Source organism: Triticum dicoccoides, chromosome 5A (assembly GCF_002162155.2).
Source record: "Triticum dicoccoides isolate Atlit2015 ecotype Zavitan chromosome 5A, WEW_v2.0, whole genome shotgun sequence".
Taxonomy (NCBI): domain Eukaryota; kingdom Viridiplantae; phylum Streptophyta; class Magnoliopsida; order Poales; family Poaceae; genus Triticum; species Triticum dicoccoides.
This window is the reverse complement of record NC_041388.1, coordinates 77,907,530-77,924,724: the sequence shown is the minus strand read 5'-3', so window position 1 is coordinate 77,924,724 and position 17,195 is coordinate 77,907,530. Positions and strand designations below refer to the sequence as shown.

At 42.1% G+C, this 17,195-nt stretch overlaps 1 protein-coding gene across 1 annotated transcript; it reads right to left on the bottom strand.

Moving 5' to 3' along the window:
- Positions 1–1,658: 1,658 nt before the first annotated feature.
- Positions 1,659–15,627, bottom strand: LOC119299450 (kinesin-like protein KIN-12F). The gene is made up of 38 exons (XM_037576680.1): positions 15,203–15,627; positions 14,489–15,107; positions 13,892–14,047; positions 13,728–13,811; positions 13,530–13,649; positions 13,308–13,421; positions 13,124–13,216; positions 12,864–13,024; positions 12,706–12,780; positions 12,525–12,612; positions 12,378–12,436; positions 12,222–12,285; positions 12,068–12,133; positions 11,807–11,989; positions 11,606–11,710; positions 11,279–11,514; positions 11,136–11,205; positions 10,992–11,057; positions 10,853–10,906; positions 10,665–10,744; positions 10,515–10,584; positions 8,208–10,382; positions 7,718–8,056; positions 4,839–7,199; positions 4,643–4,750; positions 4,397–4,557; positions 4,127–4,214; positions 3,923–3,997; positions 3,602–3,835; positions 3,425–3,523; positions 3,257–3,328; positions 3,120–3,178; positions 2,925–3,036; positions 2,712–2,822; positions 2,450–2,620; positions 2,303–2,368; positions 2,084–2,203; positions 1,659–1,997 (listed from the first exon to the last, which is right to left on the bottom strand). Exons 2-38 carry the CDS (start codon positions 15,104–15,106, stop codon positions 1,866–1,868), a joined length of 9,045 nt encoding a protein of 3,014 aa, XP_037432577.1. The 5' UTR covers position 15,107; positions 15,203–15,627; the 3' UTR covers positions 1,659–1,865.
- Between the last annotated feature and the right edge of the window lie 1,568 nt (positions 15,628–17,195).

Here is a 17,195-nt window from a genome sequence, read left to right as displayed (position 1 = left end):
GTTGATGAGAATGAAGGCTTTGAAGATGAAGATGACAACAATGCTTTTGGAGAGGTAAATTTCTGATTGGTATACATAGTTAGCTTTCTGTCACATGGTGCAAATTCATCTTCTTTTTGTGCTAGCTAATTGTGTGTACAATGGTATACCTTGGTGTAGAATTTGAACCAGCTTGATTCTACTTTTGTTTGTCCTTTTTCTAATATATGTAATGGACCTGTGTTGTGTGACCTTGTTAAATGATCATTGCATGTTAGTGTGTTTCATAATGTTTGCATGTACTAATGTTTTCAATTTGAAGAGGTGATGCATGATGAAGAAGTTGTACTAATGTTTGCATGTTTCAGGATGATGACAGCGGTGTTGATGGAATCAGCAGTGATGATGTGAGCAGCAGTGATGATGAAGCACTGATGTTGTTCATGCACCAAAAAAGGAAGAGAAGAATGATGCAGATGGCCTGCATGATTGGTATGTACTACTTGGACTCTTACTGTAACAAAGGGCCTAGAAGAGTACCAATAGAGTCTGGGCATGATTGGGTTATGACAACACTAGGCAACGGAACTACCTGTTACAACATGTTTAGCATAGGAATAGACATAAGGAGAAGAGTCAGAATGTGATGTGTGTGTGTGACTTTGATATGAGATTCACATTTGTCCTAGCTAGATGGCCAGGATCAGTGCATGACATGAGGGTCTTCAATGATGCCTGATCCAGATTTGGTGACAAGTTTTCAAAACCACCACCTAATAAGTTCTATCTTGTGGACTCAGGGTACCCAAATAGACCGGGTTATCTTGCACCATACATGGGTTTAACCTATCATTTCCAGGAGTACCGTGATGGCACAATGCCTAGAGGAAAAAAGGAACACTTCAATTTCACTCATTCTTCACTTAGAAATGTCATCAAGAGGTGTTTTGGAGTCCTGAAGAACAAGTGGAGGATTTTGTTTCACTTGCCTAGTTATTCACAACAGAAACAAAGCAAAATCATTGTGGCTTGCATTGCACTGCACAATTTTATTAGACAAAGTCAACTAGCCGATATAGATTTCGACTTGTGTGATCAAGATGAAAACTATGTACCATTGTCTATGCCAACGACTACAACAAATGAGATGGACAGTGCTGCTATGAATCAATTCAGAGCTTGGGTCGCTGATGGGTTGTAGTCCTTGAAACAACAATGATATGAACAAGTGTTCTTTGCTTATGTAATCTCTGTTATCTCGATTGTTATGTAATCTCTCTTATTTCGGTTGTTATGAACAAGTGTTGGCACGAACAAGTGTTAATTCATTTGTATGAACAAGTGTTATGAACAAGTGTTATTTCGGTTGTCACTATTCTATAATTCGATTGTATGAACAAGGGTTATGAACAAGTGTTTTATTACTAGGGGTAACATGGTCTTTCAGCATGTCATTTAATAACCTCTAGCCCATGATAAGTCCCTGTAAACAAACAGGTAAGGACTCGGGACTTAAAAAAGTCCTAGGACTTATGAAACAAACAGGACCTCAATCAACCATGAGAGCTCCGACTCTTAGGAGCTCCAAAATCCAAAATGTAGGCGTGAGTCAAAATCGTGAGCTTGCCCGCAGCAGCATAGAGCCAAACACAGACAAAATATAAGCTCACAGACGATATGACACATAAAGAATGGTTGCAGTGGATTTCATTAATGGAATGTACATCGTTCAGCTGCAGATGAACAGGTACAACATCGGCAATGGAGATTGCTAGATTCCCATCCTCCCTTCAACTGTACTAGGAGATGCGTAAGGCCTACAGATAGGTGTTAGCTGATGACTAACCAGTACTAACAAACTACGTATTATGTACACTTGTTTTGCCTCATCGGAAAGACGAAATGCTTGGAGATCTGCACAAGCTTGGCGATCTGGAGCTCTCGTTCGCCCCCGAGCTCATAGAGGACGAGTCGCTCCGGAGACTGTTTAGTCGAGCTTTTTCACGCAGTAGTTTGCACTGCAGAAGGTGATTTTTTTTTTCGTTGTCAGTAAATAACAAGATTTAATTAGGTCGTTTCGAAAATGGTTTTTGCACCATCGCACCTTTATTCGAAGATCTTCAACCTCACTCTCCAAGGAAGAAATGCAGCACTGGAGTTGATTTAGGGCTTCCATTGCTTTCAGAAGACTCGTTTCAGATTCATGGTTTCTAACTCCAGCTACCTGTAGCAACAGTAAGGTTCATGTTTGGTCATGTAATGTGGCAAGCTCACATCAACCACATGAGGACGCTGCTTTTCCTCTTAGCAGAAATACCCATACCTTCAGAACACTGGTACACAAACTCGATAGATTTTCTGCGAGTTTGCTTCTATCTTGTTCACTTTCCTGTTGACATGTAAACAAGCAGAATATCAGTGCCCTTGTACACACCATAATGCTTTACAGATGGAAACAAAGTACACGCACCTCTAGTTTCTTCCTCAAAAGCTCTTCCTCTTCAATCTGCTGATGTGGATCTTTTCCATCCGAGACCATGTAGCGGGCAAGCTTTTCTTTTGTGCGGGTAACAATGGCCCCTAGCTGCTGCAGCTTTGCACTTAGTTCTTCATTCTGCTTTTTCAGAAGGATATTCTCTTCCTATCGAGAAGTAAAAAATGCACGGAAGATGATCAGACGCTGAAACAGCAATGTTCAGAAATAACAAACAAGATGTAGAAGTACTGGATACCTTAGTTTTGACATGGTGATTAATTCGCAGCTGGAGATTCTGTTGTCTGGTAAGCTTCTTTACTTCATCTTCAAGATTAAAAATGATCGTTTTGTAGTTTGCATTCTCAGCCTACAATATACCAGCCTATTAATATAACAAACAAACATTTACCATAGCAACAGAGAAAGAAATATGTGTTTTCCTTTCTAGTGGAAACCTTAATTGTCATACCTTCAGCAAGTCAACTTCAGCTACCATAAAATGTTCCTTTTGCCGTAATTGCTCTACAGTAATACGGGCAGCTCCAAGTTCTGATTGTCTTTGGTTAATTTCATCAATCCAACTGTTGCAAAAACATTCACATGTATATCATATAACCTATTATTGAGATTATAAGGAGGTCATAGTAGATGGAAAAGTATCTACCTCTGTCTCTCTTCAATGAATTCATCAAGCTGCTGCTTCAACTTCATCAGCTCATTGGACTGATAAATACTTAGTTTTAAACACAGTTCAAGAGATAAGACAAGTTGCAAGAAAATTTTAGGTACTGTGGCAGTTACCTCTTTAGATTCTTCAGTTTGATAAGCAACTGACTCTTTTGTGCTCATCTTTTGCTGTTTGTCAACTAGTGTCTACAATACAATAGGAACATGTTTACAAAACATAAGTGGTTTAGATGCATACATTGGAATATATAAATTTAGAACTAAGCGAATATGCATTCCTACCGCCCAAGTTGTCATGTTCATCTTAACCCCCAACATATCACGAATCACATCATGTGTCATACTTTCTGTTGTAGCTAATTTCGCATTCAACATGAATATCTACATAGAAAAAAGGTAAGTTAGTAAAACTACAAAACAGAATCGACAGAATAAAGTGTTCTTTAAGAGAAATCTCACCTCCCTTTGTCGACTAGCTGCTATGCCCTCGAGTTCCACAATACGTTGCTTTGCAGCAGTAAGTTCTTCATCTTTCTCAGAATTCACTTGTTGTACAAAGCCCAATCCAATACATTTAAATGGGGAGCCTGAACCTCGAGGTTTCAAGCTAATCTTCTCCGGTCTCATGGAGCAAGCATTTGTTGATGGGTTGTCAGTATTAACCTGATGTGCCATAGCCTCTAGCTCCATGAACTAACCAGATCATTTTTCATTAGCATCCTTGAAAATTGTTGCTAATTTCACTTCATGAAACTAAATCAGACAAATGAGACTGCTTACCTTCTGCTTATATTCACGTGCTGCTGCCTCAGCATGTAAGTTTAGCTCAGATATGTGTGACTTGCATTGAGCAATCTATAAGAATAAGAGAGCACATAGCAAACCCATCAATATTTCGATAACACCTGGATGATAGCAGATGACCATAGTCTGAAGTCTGAACAACTAAAATATTTCTAAAATGATTAGAGAATATATTATTACCTCTGATTCCTTTTCAGCAACCTCCTTTTGAAGCATTTTGATACTCTCCTGAGCACTTAGTAGCTCGGTATGTATCTCTCTTGAGTGCCTGCAGGAGAAAGTTAAGCCAAGTGTTATCTTTTTCTAAGAACCATGGCAGGAGCTCTGCTTTTCATCAAGAAAAAAAAAACAGGGAAACGAATGTGAAACAAGACAGTAGGCTCAAACACCTAACAAATGAACTAACAACTGCAAAATTTGTGACTGGTAAAAAATAGTAATCTTGCAAACCTGAATGAGTCAGTTGAATCAACCATTCCATCTTCCCCAAAGCTCTTTAGTTTCCCAGATGATGGTACAGACGACATTTGGTGCCTGACTCTCTGCAGCTCCACTTCTAATTCTTCTCTCTGTATTCTCTGTCGTTCCGCTTCATCCTTGATGTTGCCCACCTTAAGAGAAATAACCAGTGCTATTGTTACAAGAAGTTACTGCAGTAAGTAAGAATCAACACTGAAATAGAAGTAGACAGCTCACCTGGTTCTCCAGAGCAAATATGGTACTCTCGAGCTCCTCAATTGACCTCTCCAATAGCTTGACTTCTTCATCCTTCTCTTCAGCATATGTCTTCCTTTCATCTGCTATCTGTAGAAGTACAACAGAAGGGTTATACAAGAAGAATAACACAAGCAATATTAAGAGAGAAAAACAATAATCAAGTAGGTAGCTGAACCTGTCGGGCCTCCGTAGCAATTGCTTCACTTTCTTCTGCCACTGCCTGAGCCATCTCCAGCTTCTCTCTCAAGAGAAGCACCTGAGAGTCACAGTATTGCTTCTCATCCGAGAGCTTGGAGAAGTTATTTTGTAAATTTTGAAGGAAGCTGTTCCTTTCATCAAGTAAATTTCTCAGCTCAATCAACTCTTCTTCCATTCTTTCAGTGGCATTACTTTTATGGGCTAACTCCTCTTTCATAGAGTAACCGATCTGTTCAATATGATTGAGCTGAGATCTCAACTCAGTGTTTTCCATAGAAACTGCATTTAGTTCACCAACTGTACTTGCTAGCTGCTCCTCTAGCACCAAAATCTTTTCATTACTCTTCATGACTTGAGCTTCTAGTAGTTGGCTTCCAGAAACAAGATTATCAAGATCATGTGATTTAGAAGCAACCTCATGTTCTAATGAGGTGATTGCTTCAGTCAACTCAATAAGTTGATCTGCTTGATCTTTTGCAACCGACGCTGACTCCTGTAATAGGCTAAGATCAAATGATAAGCCCTTTGCCAATTCATCTTTCCTTGCTAATTCAGACTGTAGAAAGGAATTATGGGTGCTCAACTCCTCAACAGACAATTGAACCAAGTTTAAGTCATTGGAGAACTTCATCACTGTGGTCAATTGCTCATCAATGTGTTTTTGCACTTCTGTGTTAATTTGATCCAAATATGCTTGGAAGGAGAATGATAACTTCTCCATATCAATATTAGAAACCAAATGAAACATCCTCTGGTCCTTGCACAGAATATCCAGCTTTTCATGTTTCAGTAAATCATTCTCGGACCTCAAAGCATTTTCTCTTGAAATTCCAAGTTCAGTGACCTCAGCTTTCAACTCAAGCTCTTTACATAAGGCTGCATGGGAGCATTGCAACTCCATCAGAGCTTTGGCTTTCCCATCTAGATCTGTTTGCAAGGATTTGATGTTGGACTCCAAGGAATCAACTACATATCGAAGTTTTGAATTTTCCTCACGCGTTGCAAGTAGGCTTTCCATAACTTCATCCTTGTTCCGCTTTAGGTTCTCCAAATCAATCCTTGTATTACTGTTCTCCTCGTGTAAAGCATAAATTGCAAGACTACCCAAATCCTGGTCAACTTTCCACAGAGTTGCTTCTGTCTTCAATCCTTCAAGTACTTCGGTAAACATAAGATTTTGTGTTTGCAGTTGTATTTTTTCTTGCTCCACTTCTGAAGCCAAAACAATAAATTCAATATCACTTGCAATTGCATTGATCATGATCGAATCATGGTGGCAGTTTACAAACCAACTGCACAACTCATATTCATTACATCCTTTCATATCCTTTGCAGGTATAGCACTGTTCACTTCAGGCAGACTCAGAACCTCAAGCATTGTGTCCTTCAACATTCCATTGAGAAACAAAGCCTCATCCAGTTGGTTGTGCAGCTCTTCCTTTTCTTTGGATTCAGCTGCCAAAGAACTCCTGTTGGTAGCATCAATCTCTTTAGTCAACACAGATAGCTCGTTATAAATGAAATCTGACCGTGCCAACATTGCTTCTTCTTGTGCTTGCAAATGCAGAATTTTCTTCCCGAAAGAATCCAGTCTTGAGCTCAGTTCAGTTGCTTCTTGTTCCTTCTTTGCAACACGACCAAAACTGTGGTTGATGTCAAGTAGTAATTTTCCTTTGAGAACACTACACATCTCCAGTTCATTTTTTGCTTTATCATTGTGCTGTCTCAGAGTAGATATCAAAGAATTAGATTCGCAGATCCCGCGCTGAAGGAAACCATTTTCTGCATGCAGCCCAGTAATTCTCTCCAACAAAATCCCCATATGGCAGAGGTGCAACACAGACACAGCACAATCTTTTCCAATTATCTCTAACCAGTTCTCCTCCAACCAAGTTCTTGCCAACTCTGTGAACTGCCAAAGTTTTGACTTCATCCATTTAACATCTGAAGAAACAAACTCAAGGTTCTCCGATAGCAAATTCTTCAGACATCTGATGCCATCTTCCAGTTCAAGAGCTACCTCATTTGCTTCAAGCAGGCTTGATTCGAATTTCTTTTCCATATCCAGGTAATATTGTCCCTTCACATCCAGCATCATCTTCAAACTACTGACCTCGTTTAGCAAGTCATTCTTTTCAACAATATAAGAAGATTCCTTTTGTTTGTACTTCTCTGCTTGGAGTTTTGCATTTTCATTCGCTTCCACCAGTGCCTTGACTGTAGAGTCTGCATCAGCTATAGTTGCCTGCGCATCTTGAAACTTGGCTATAAGAGTAAAAGCCTCAAATGATTTCTGCTGTGCAAGAACTTTGGTCTCTGAGAGCTCAGCTTCAAGTGCCTGAAAGAATGATCATAGTTGAAAACAAGGGATCAAGGTTAACCAACTCAAGAAATTAAATGTAACTCAGCTGCTTCTACATAAAAAATAAATAACAAAACCCATCATGCCTTTGCAGGGCAGAAGTATAGTGGTGCATTGACTCAAGCAGATGCACCTTCACATAATCCACATTTCATCACTCGGTAAAAGATTTTTCTATCTACCGATGCATTGAGATGCAAAACTTTTGAAATTTCTCAAAAAGAATCCACATGACTATTACTTCTTGCAAATTAATACCCCCTGCATGTACATTTTGGGTAAGAGCCTTGTTACTGGAAACATAAACAGGTCTACTGTATTATTTATCTCCTGGCGAGGAGGTAGAAACAAGTCTACTGCCAATGCTCATATTATTTTACAAACCCAATTGAAGCCTAGTCTGCTTTTCTGAAAACCAACAGAAGATATACAGAAAAAGGTTTTCAATGGATGCCTAATGGCCTTTAACGATGTTGGGTATTTAAAAGTGGTACCTCTATCTCTTTATGCCATGAAACAAGTGATGTTGCAGCGTCATTGTCCTTTCCCTGCATCTTTATTTCCAGTTCTTCCACTCTCGCTTCATAGCGCGTCTGTTGATCAATCATCTGTGACTTCAATTGAAGGACCTCAGAATTTAGATCTTGGACAGTTCTTCGACTCTGGAGAAGGCATCCTTTCACATTTTCCTTTTCTTGCAGAAGCTTGGCCATCTGAGACTGCAGCGTCTGTAATTTATAAACTGCAGACTCCATCTCCTTACTAAGTTGGCAAAGGGCGTCAGCATTGCACTGCTCTCCAGCTTCAAGGGCTCCGAATGTTTTAAGTTCATCCTAAAGCATGGAGTAAAATAAGGTCATGCCATGAATTTATAAAGACAGACACTCTTAATGGATACAGATCGATTAACAGTAGGAACTTACTGACATAAATAGTAGATTGTTTGGTTCACCTTGATACCAAATAACAAGAGCATTATCTTACCCGATCCTCCAAATTCAAGTCTGAATTTTGACAAACAACTTCTTCAGGGTCCACAGAAAAGCTTGACTCCAATGTATTGAATCCAACACCAAACTCATGTATAATACCCTTTGCCTTCAGAACATCTGATAACATTCTTAACAGAATGGTATTTTCTTCATTTTTTAGCTTCTCAAATGTCTGCTCCTTGTCCTTGATCTGACTCAACGAATGAGCTATGTGTATCTTTGACTGGTCTAATTGAGTCTTGAGCTGATGAATCTCTTCTACCATCCCCCTCAGTGATGATTCATAGCTTTGTTCAAGAACCTCCTTCTGCACAAATGTTCTAATGGATTCATCCAACAAAAGCTCTAGTCTCTGGTTCACCTGTCCTTGTTCAGATACTTGAGATCTTAAAAGAGCAATAGCTTTTTCTTGATCATTCCTTTCATGTTGATGCATCTCATTTATTGCCTCCATTGCTCCTCTTAAGGACCTTAACTTCAGGTCCAAGTCGCATTTTATATCATCTGCCTCTTTCAACCGGCTTTGGAGCTCTTCGAGTAACTTCTCTCTGTCAGATATACCCTGACACATCTTCTGGACTTGATCCTCAACCCATCTTCTTTGAGAAAAGGACTCCAAAATAAAGGCAACCTGGTCAGAAGCTTCATCAAGAGAAGCATTTCCCTCAACGAGAAAGCTTCCAATGTCAGCAGCTAATCTGTCCCAGTCATGGGTCAGGAGCTGAATTTCCTTTTCTTTTTCCTCAGTTAGGGCAGAAAAACTTTCATTCTCTTTCATCACCTGAAGTAGCCTATCATTCAACTGTTTCCTTTCCTGTTGAAGCTCATCTAAGCTTTGGTTGGCCAACAACTCATTCTTGTTACTAGCATCGAACTGTTGTTGGAGCGATAGAAACTCTTCTTGTAAGCTCTCCCAGTCATTGGTCAAAAGCTGAATTTTATTTTCTTTTTCCTCAATTAGTTGAGAACAGCTTCCATTCTCTTTCATCACCTCAAGTAGCCTGTCATTCAACTCTTTCCTTTCCAGTTGAAGCTCATCCAGGCTTTGTTTGGCCGATAACTCATATTTGTTACTAGCATCTAGCTGTTGTTGGAGAGATGAAAGCTCTTCACGTAAGCTCTCCCAGTCATTGGTCAACAGCTGAATTTTCTTTTCTTTTCCCTCAATTAGTTCAGCAAATCTTTCATTTTCTTCCATCACCTCAAGTAGCCTATCATTCAACTGCTTCCTTTCCAGTTGGAGCTCGGCTAAGCTTTGTTTGGCCAACAACTCATTTTTGTTACTAGCATCCAACTGTTGTTGGAGCGCTATGAGATCTTCTTGTAAGCTCTCCCAGCCACTGGTCAAAAGCTGAATTTTCTTTTCTTTTTCCTTAGTTAGTTCAGAAAGGCTTTCATTCTCTTTCATCACCTCAAATAGCCTGTCATTCAACTCTTTCCTTTCCAGTTGAAGCTCATCTAGGCTTTGTTTGGCCAACAATTCATTTTTGTTACTAGCATCTAACTGTTGTTGGAGCGACATAAGCTCTTCTTGTAAGCACATAATCACCTCAGTTGTTTCAACTTCAACCTGTCTACGGACTTCATCCATTTCTTGCTCCGCAGAACTATCAGACGCCTGATCTCTTTGGTACCTTGTATTTAAGTCATTTGCCTTCTCAAGTGAAGCTTGCATCCTTTTCAGCTTTCTCTGCAGAGGTGAATCTTCATTCTCAATACACTTCAAAAGTTGCATTTTGGGCTCTCCACTAGCCACCAGGCCCTGTCTACGGTGGTTGTCAATCTCAGTATTTAATCTTGAGATTTCTCTGCCTCTCTTTTTTAGAATCTCAAAGCTTTTCTGATTATTCTTTTTCAACTCATCTAGTTCATTTATCAACAAAATCTGCTGTGACTCAAGAGCTTCAATAACAGATCTTGCATCATTCAGTTCGCTTTCTATGGCATCACTCTGCTTGTAAGCTTGAAGGATACGTAAATTTGCTTCTTTCAGCTCATCACTTAAGGTATTAGTTCTTTCCTCGACCTCTCCACGGACTGTCCTCTCTTCTGCAAGAATTGTTTTAAGTATGTCCAACTCCAGCTGCAGGTTTAATATATCTTCTGTGTTGTCCATGAAAGCCTCATCACAACAATCTTCCATTTTTGCACGTGCATTGGAACAATACTGGTGTGTCCATAGAATAAAAAAAACATCATGTCAGGTTTTCTTATTTTCTCAATCAACATAACGGATAGCATGATTTCTGTAGAATATGAGAGCATGGATCAGATACTTCAGAGAAGCTATTGTTCATACCTCAAAATGGCATTCCTCCCTCTTTGTCATTTTGATGGTACTCAATTCTTTTTGCAGATCAGCTATTTCCCTGTGAAGCAATTTAACTGCTCAAAAACAGAAATTACAGCAAGGAAAACGCATGCTAGCTCTTATTGACTGCACAATTACCTAGTTAGTTTTTTATTTGATTCCAAGCAACCTTGTAGCTCACTCCTGCAGGTTTCCAGTTCTTGACAAGCTCTTTTCAACTGAAAAGGGATCGAGAACATTAACATATGGTGTGCTTGGCCGTTGCAGTTTCAATCAACATAACCATAAGCAAAGGATAAAATTATTGTCTAGAGGGGGACGAGTACCTCCTTAGGCAAAGTTCCGGGCTCACTTGCTAAACTAGAGCGATGTTCTGTGTCCTGAACATATGAATAAAGATGGAAGTATGAGCTAATTTGTTGAAAAAAAATCTCTGTGGGGAGAAAAGCTAATCAGGGATTAAACCTCAAACTTGGATGAAAGTTTATTTTGCTGCTCAGTTAACATCCTCCCCTCAAGCATTTGCACGACCTGTAAGGACAAGGAATGCTGATTAAAGAAACCCACTACAGCACTGGTAAGAATTACGAACTGAAGGTTAATATAGACCTGATTACGAATGTTGGAAACTTCATCCAACAGAACCTCCCTCTCCCCTTCGTTACAGAACTGCTGATACCTACAGATACATAATAAAACGTTTTAGTACAGTACAACAAATATGGGTGCATGTTGGTATAGAATATATATACCTCTTGAGTTGGCTTGATAAACGGATATTTTCTAGTGCAAAACGGGTTACTTCTGGATTTTTATCCACTTTTGCACGAAGCAACTCTATTTCTCGTGACAAAGTTTTGTTGTCTTCAAGTAGATATGATTCTGCTGGCAATTTGTTATGAACAAGAGCCTCCATCCTGTTAATCTTATCTTCTCGAAATTTCAACGTCATCTTAGCACACCTTGTATCCTCCTCTCGTTGAGAAACCTAAGATGTACCGAGAATCATTACAGGATGTCCCCTTAATAAATGTATAGATAGGTTTTACAACACTTGTTCGTTGTTGCTAAAAGGTTACCAATCGGTTCAACTGCTCAATTTCAGCTTCAAGTTGCTTTATAGTGGACTCTGCCATTGATTCTCTTCTCAAAGCTCCTGCTAGTGTTTCTTCCAGTGATCTCATCTGCAAGGTAATTTATTTATGAACAATTTTCACACAGAGAGACATAGAAGTGCACACACAGACAGAATTAAGGGAATCCAGACAAAGGCAGATTACCTGCTTATTTGAAATTTTTAAATCTTCCAAAGACTTTATGCTTTGGGCGTCACTGTTATTTTCCTCATCCACACTCATGTGATCACTGCCATCATCAACATCACCTCCAGATCTTCCGCAAATATCAGTACTGAATGGTAAAGATCTAGTGACATGGTGACGCTTGAGGACAGCTAGCTCCTCCTGAAACAAGGACCATCTTTTAGTTTAGGGTGATGTTATATTGAACTGGAAGTGGGATTCAAATTCTGCAGACATTACCTTTAGGAGACGAATTTGATGCTGCAAAGCTAGAACATCTCCTGAAGCGTCTTCATTCACAACAGCCTTCAAATTTGAAGAGGTGAGAATTACAAATGGTTAGTCACCAAAGATATTTTGGAAATGAAAATTGACTTAAAGGGCAGATAATTACATTGTTTTGAATGAGCCTTGCACGCTGAGCAAACTTGAGGGTACTGAGTGTTTCATTGCCAGAACTATTTAAACACACACAGAAAAATATGAGGATACGAAAATGCATCTCAAGCTCTATCCAAGTTAGGTCGGATCTAAATCCAAAATTCATTACCACAATGAAGGGCTGACATTTGCGATGATCATGGTCTTGGAGTTTCCACCAAGAGAATCCTATATGTGAAAGTGGAAGTAGAATAATTACTACACTGCAAGGAACAACAATTATGAAAACAATAATATGTTATCTCAAGATTGCTACCTGGAGAAGAAACGTTAATCTTGAGTCTCTATAAGGAACATGCCTTTGCTTCCCGTTTGTAAGATCAACTAGACTCATTATCACAAGACTGCAATTCACAGTTCAGTTAAGGACACATGGATGAGTAATAGCAACACCATGTTCAGATAATTTTTCAACTAAAAGAGTGTTAGATACGAACCCCAGTGTTGATAACGATTTGTTAATATTAGCAGCTTCCTTCAGCCGCTCACCTTCAGCACCGGATGTTCTCTGCCTGTTTCAGGTAGATATATTAAGGAACTGATATTTCACTTAGCACAATAAACTGTGGCACAAGAGAGAATATTGTCTACCTACCTTTCTGACCCAGCAAGATCAACTAGGTTCAGTCTTGCAAACCGTAAGTTAGTTGTAGAATCTTTCTCCCACGTACTCTCGATAATACACGTGAACACACTGTGGGAGCGGCTACTCTCACGGTTCATATTTGTAGCAGCCACTTTCCTATTCATGGAGCCCTGAAATAGGTTTCAGGAAAGCCTGATTACTTCAAATTCATGGGCAGTATTGCCATGAGATATTCACAAGAAAAAATAAATCAAGAATAACTATATTACCTGCATCAAAAGTTTAATGATATCATTGACACAGCCAACTTCAAGTTCAGTCAGATTTTCTACGTATACTCCATTCCTTATATCTTCTCGGAGCTGCACATTAGGTTTCATGCTTAGTAAAATCACAAAAAATGGTGTTGCACTAATATGTCGTATTCACTTCAACAATAGCGTGAAAGCATACTGCAAGATTTGTGGACGAAGGGTCAAGAAGATCTGTAATTTGTTCATTGTAAATCTCAAGAAAAGAACACTTGCAGTTGTACTTGAGCTTTTCGTCCCTCCTGCTCTCTTCCTCCTACAGTTTTCGGTTGCACACATAACGGGTTCAAGATTAGCAGCATGATGAGATACTTGCTCATGCAGTAGACACTAACGAATATGTTATGCATGGGGAGTCTGTTACCGCTCTAATTCTCGCAAACAGGAACTCGAAAATGCGTGGTGTCATTCCACGTTCTGGACTAGGCCTCACTTCCAGATCACTAATTTCGCCAAGCATCGTGTATGTCTTTCCACTTCCAGTCTGCAAACAGTTAAAAGGTTTAAGAGCATGAACGCAATCCTCATGGTCAACAAATAAAACAACGACATTGTGAGCTACCTGCCCATATGCAAAGACACAGCTGTTGTATCCAGCCATACAGTTCTCAACCATTGGTAAGCCAGCAACACGGAAAAGTACTTCCTGGCAATTTCAAATTCATCTGTTAACCACAATCTGAGAAGTAGAATCAAAGCATGAAATCAAATCGTTTTCAAGCTGACCTGGTTCACTCCTTCACAGGCAACATGGTCAAATGTAAAACGGGTTTCTGGCTGACCAATCCATGTGATAGTCTGGGCACTTTCTTGTTTCAAACACCGATTATAACCATGCACAGTTTTCTCCAAGTTATTTAGAGGGCGGACACGGATAACAACCTGGAGAATAAACCACAAATGTAAATAAGGTGTAGGGTGGGTTTTTTCTGTATTTGGAATCATGTGGATGGTGAAGCTGACTCTCCAACACATGTACTGATTCACAATTTAAAGCTCACATGCATCATTCCTTGTCTTAAATGCAAACGGATAATTCCTCCCAAAAGTGAAAAGAGAAAGAATCTTACGGCAATCTACATAATTGTTAACTGAGGAACATTTCTAGTTTTACGATTACCTAAGTCGGAAGAAAATTAGCAAAAAAGTAGCTCCTTTTTCCCCAGTTCATACGTTGAGATTCAGACTACCAAATGAAATTCTGTAATTATCAATCACTAGCCACAGTGTACTACTTGAGCTAAATGATGAGTAGACATAATGTTATTTCCAAGCAATTAATCAATGGTTTCACTAGGCACCAACAAAAATCAGAGTGCATACCTGCACGTTATTGTCCATCCAGAAGGAGGGATCTTCCCGTAGTTCGAACTGGGGCACCTCCACAGAACTCACCACCGTGGCTGGCCCAGACGACACGGGCGCACCCCTGGCTGCCATTGAGCACCCCAACCCCGATCCTGGGCCCCGGGCACCACCGCTCGTCACCGGCCTCGGCCCGCTCAGCCCCACACTGTAAGCCGGCTTTGACACGCTCTTCGTGGGCGTGCTGTGCGTGGACCCGCCCTCGGAGGAGGCCGCCGGCACGGCCTTACCGCGATGCGCACGGGGAGTGGTCATCGTGGTCGCGCCCATCCGCGGCGGCAGCTCCTCGGCGCGGGGCGGGGCCCACCCGAACCGGCTCCGCGCGGCGGCCTTCTCGGGGGTCCGGAACGGGAGCTTGGAGGGCGTGGGCGCCGGCGACTCCGGCTTCCGCTTCAGCCCCGACGCCTGCGGCTGGATGGCGAGGAGAGGGGGTCGGGACGCCCCCGCGTCGGACTCCGCAGAGCCACCGACGAGCGCTGGGGCCGAGCCGTCGCCCTGCGCGTTCTCGTCGTTGCCGGCCTCCGAGGCGGAGGCCCTCGCCGGGGTGCGGCGGGCGGCGCCGAGATCCCGCACCATTCTGCACGGACGCCACGGGCCTGGCTCAAACCCCCGGACCAGAAAACACAAAGCCCGAACGGGCCGAAGCCTTCCCGGAGAAGAAGCTGGACGCACCTGAGCCCGGAGGAGGCGGACGCGGATGTGGCGGCGGCGGTGGCGAGGAGCAGCGCGAGGCGGCGAATGGTGTAATGCAGTGCCGCCGCCGCAGCCTCTAGAGCCCTCTTCCGCGGGGGAGATCCAGGGTCGCCCGCGGCGGGCGGGAGATTTCGAAAATTGGGGGGAGAAAAACAAGAATCGAAACAGTCGACGTCGCTCCGGCGCAGGTCGCAGATCGCGTCGCCGCCCCCTCCGAATCGCCTGGCGGGGGAGCGCGAGGACCGGACCTACCTAGGGTTGCGCGGCGAGCCGCCGGACCGGCGAGCTGGGCCTAGTGCTCTCCGTTCTAGAAGGTTCTAGACCCCCTCTCTCACACACACAAACTCGAGGCGGGGGGGAGGGGAGGAAGGATTTGGGTTTGTGCGATTGCGAGGTGGCCGAGGAAGTGTGGGTGGGGTGGGGTAGGGTAGGGTAACGGGATGCGGGTCGGGGAGAATCCTTTCGAAATGGACGGCTGCGATGGGATCACGGGCGAGGCTGACCCCTCCCCCCGCTTGGAAGGGTTCGAAATTTGGAGACCGTTTTTCGGTGGAGGGCGACCGCCGCGTTTGAGGCTCGAAATGGCGATCGTGTTCTTTTTTCTCAGTGGTCCTACCACAGTGCTGATGCGCGAGGGGGTCTTAATTAGGGCATCCATCATACGTGATCGTGGATCCGGATCAATCAACAGGTAAAATGGTGAAAATGTTGAAGTGGGCTTGCCGGCTTGGTAGTATCAAACTTTTTTTTCCAGGTGACCATGCGCGCGAACATCCTCGTCCATATAATACTCCCTCTGTAAATTAATATAAGAGCGTAAACGCTCTTATATTAGTTTACGGAGGGAGTACTTGTGAAAAAAAAAATCAAAGTGGCCTATTGAGGAACATTGACAGCACACATCAAAGAAGTACAAATCGTGCGGAATGCGTGGAAAGAAACAGACCTCCGCACCGTGAGACGTGAGGGGCATGAGAATATGTGCTTTGTCTTTAGGGATATCACATTGAGGCAATGGCTATCGAGCGAACCTGAAACAAAATCAAGATTAATACACATGTGTGTAGTTTGTCATCTAATGGGTTTCGGCATGTTTCACATATGAGCACTGCTATGCAGACGAGGAAACAACACACTATCCACAGACTACTAGTCTTGCACACCACTGGATTTCCTCCTTTTTGAATCTGTGTGGCTTAAGAAAAGTGTTGGGCACGGATCCTGCACGAAAGATCGTGTGCACAGCAATTGCGCAAATATAAAGGCATAGCCACTTTTGAACATATTCTAAATCATTCTTCTTGGTAGACATACACTCCTCAACTCCGGAAAAGGTGGTAGTTTCTCACAAGCTATTGACACATGGTAGGCTTAGAGCAACAATGGCAGTTTCACCGTATCAGCGATCGCCATCAGCCATATGGAGCACGCGCTTCATATGGATATGGATGTTGGGTAGCCGACATGCAAATTGAGAGTCCCCCTATTTGTTGCCGCAATAATTGTGGGACCCATTAGTCAATGAGACATCTCTTTTTCCCCAAACTCCTAGTACGTCATCCTGCGTGAGGTGGGGGCACCTGAACTTTCCTCCCGCCACACGAATTTACATGCAACTGACATAAGGAGTGCCCTCCAAAAGGCAACTCCGAGTCGCCATATAGGGAGGCTACTCCATATACTTTGGTTGTCTTGTCAAGTATGACAATTGCTAGAGTGTCATTTTTTGTCAAAATCACCATAATAGCAATTATTATGGTGATCAGACCGATATGACGATTCGGTGTAGTTGCTCTGATAGCGGCTATTATGATGATCAGACCGACTGCTAGAGTTGCTCTTACAAGGTATGATTAGTTCCTGAATCAACGAGAAAAAAGAGACAGAAAGCAAGAGATGGTGAATATCGGCTCAATGGAGTAGGTCGAACATGCCAAGACAAGGATGGAGCCAAGAAACACTGATTCATGAA

Excerpts from the sequence above, each read along its gene's own strand:
- LOC119299450 (XM_037576680.1), bottom strand. The coding sequence starts at position 15,106 with ATGGTGCGGGATCTCGGCGCCGCCCGCCGCACCCCGGCGAGGGCCTCC. Across the intron at positions 12,781-12,863 it reads GATCTTGCTGGGTCAGAAAG|GCAGAGAACATCCGGTGCTG; the intron begins GTAGGTAGACAA and ends TACCTGAAACAG. Across the intron at positions 3,329-3,424 it reads TGAACATGACAACTTGGGCG|ACACTAGTTGACAAACAGCA; the intron begins GTAGGAATGCAT and ends ATTGTATTGTAG.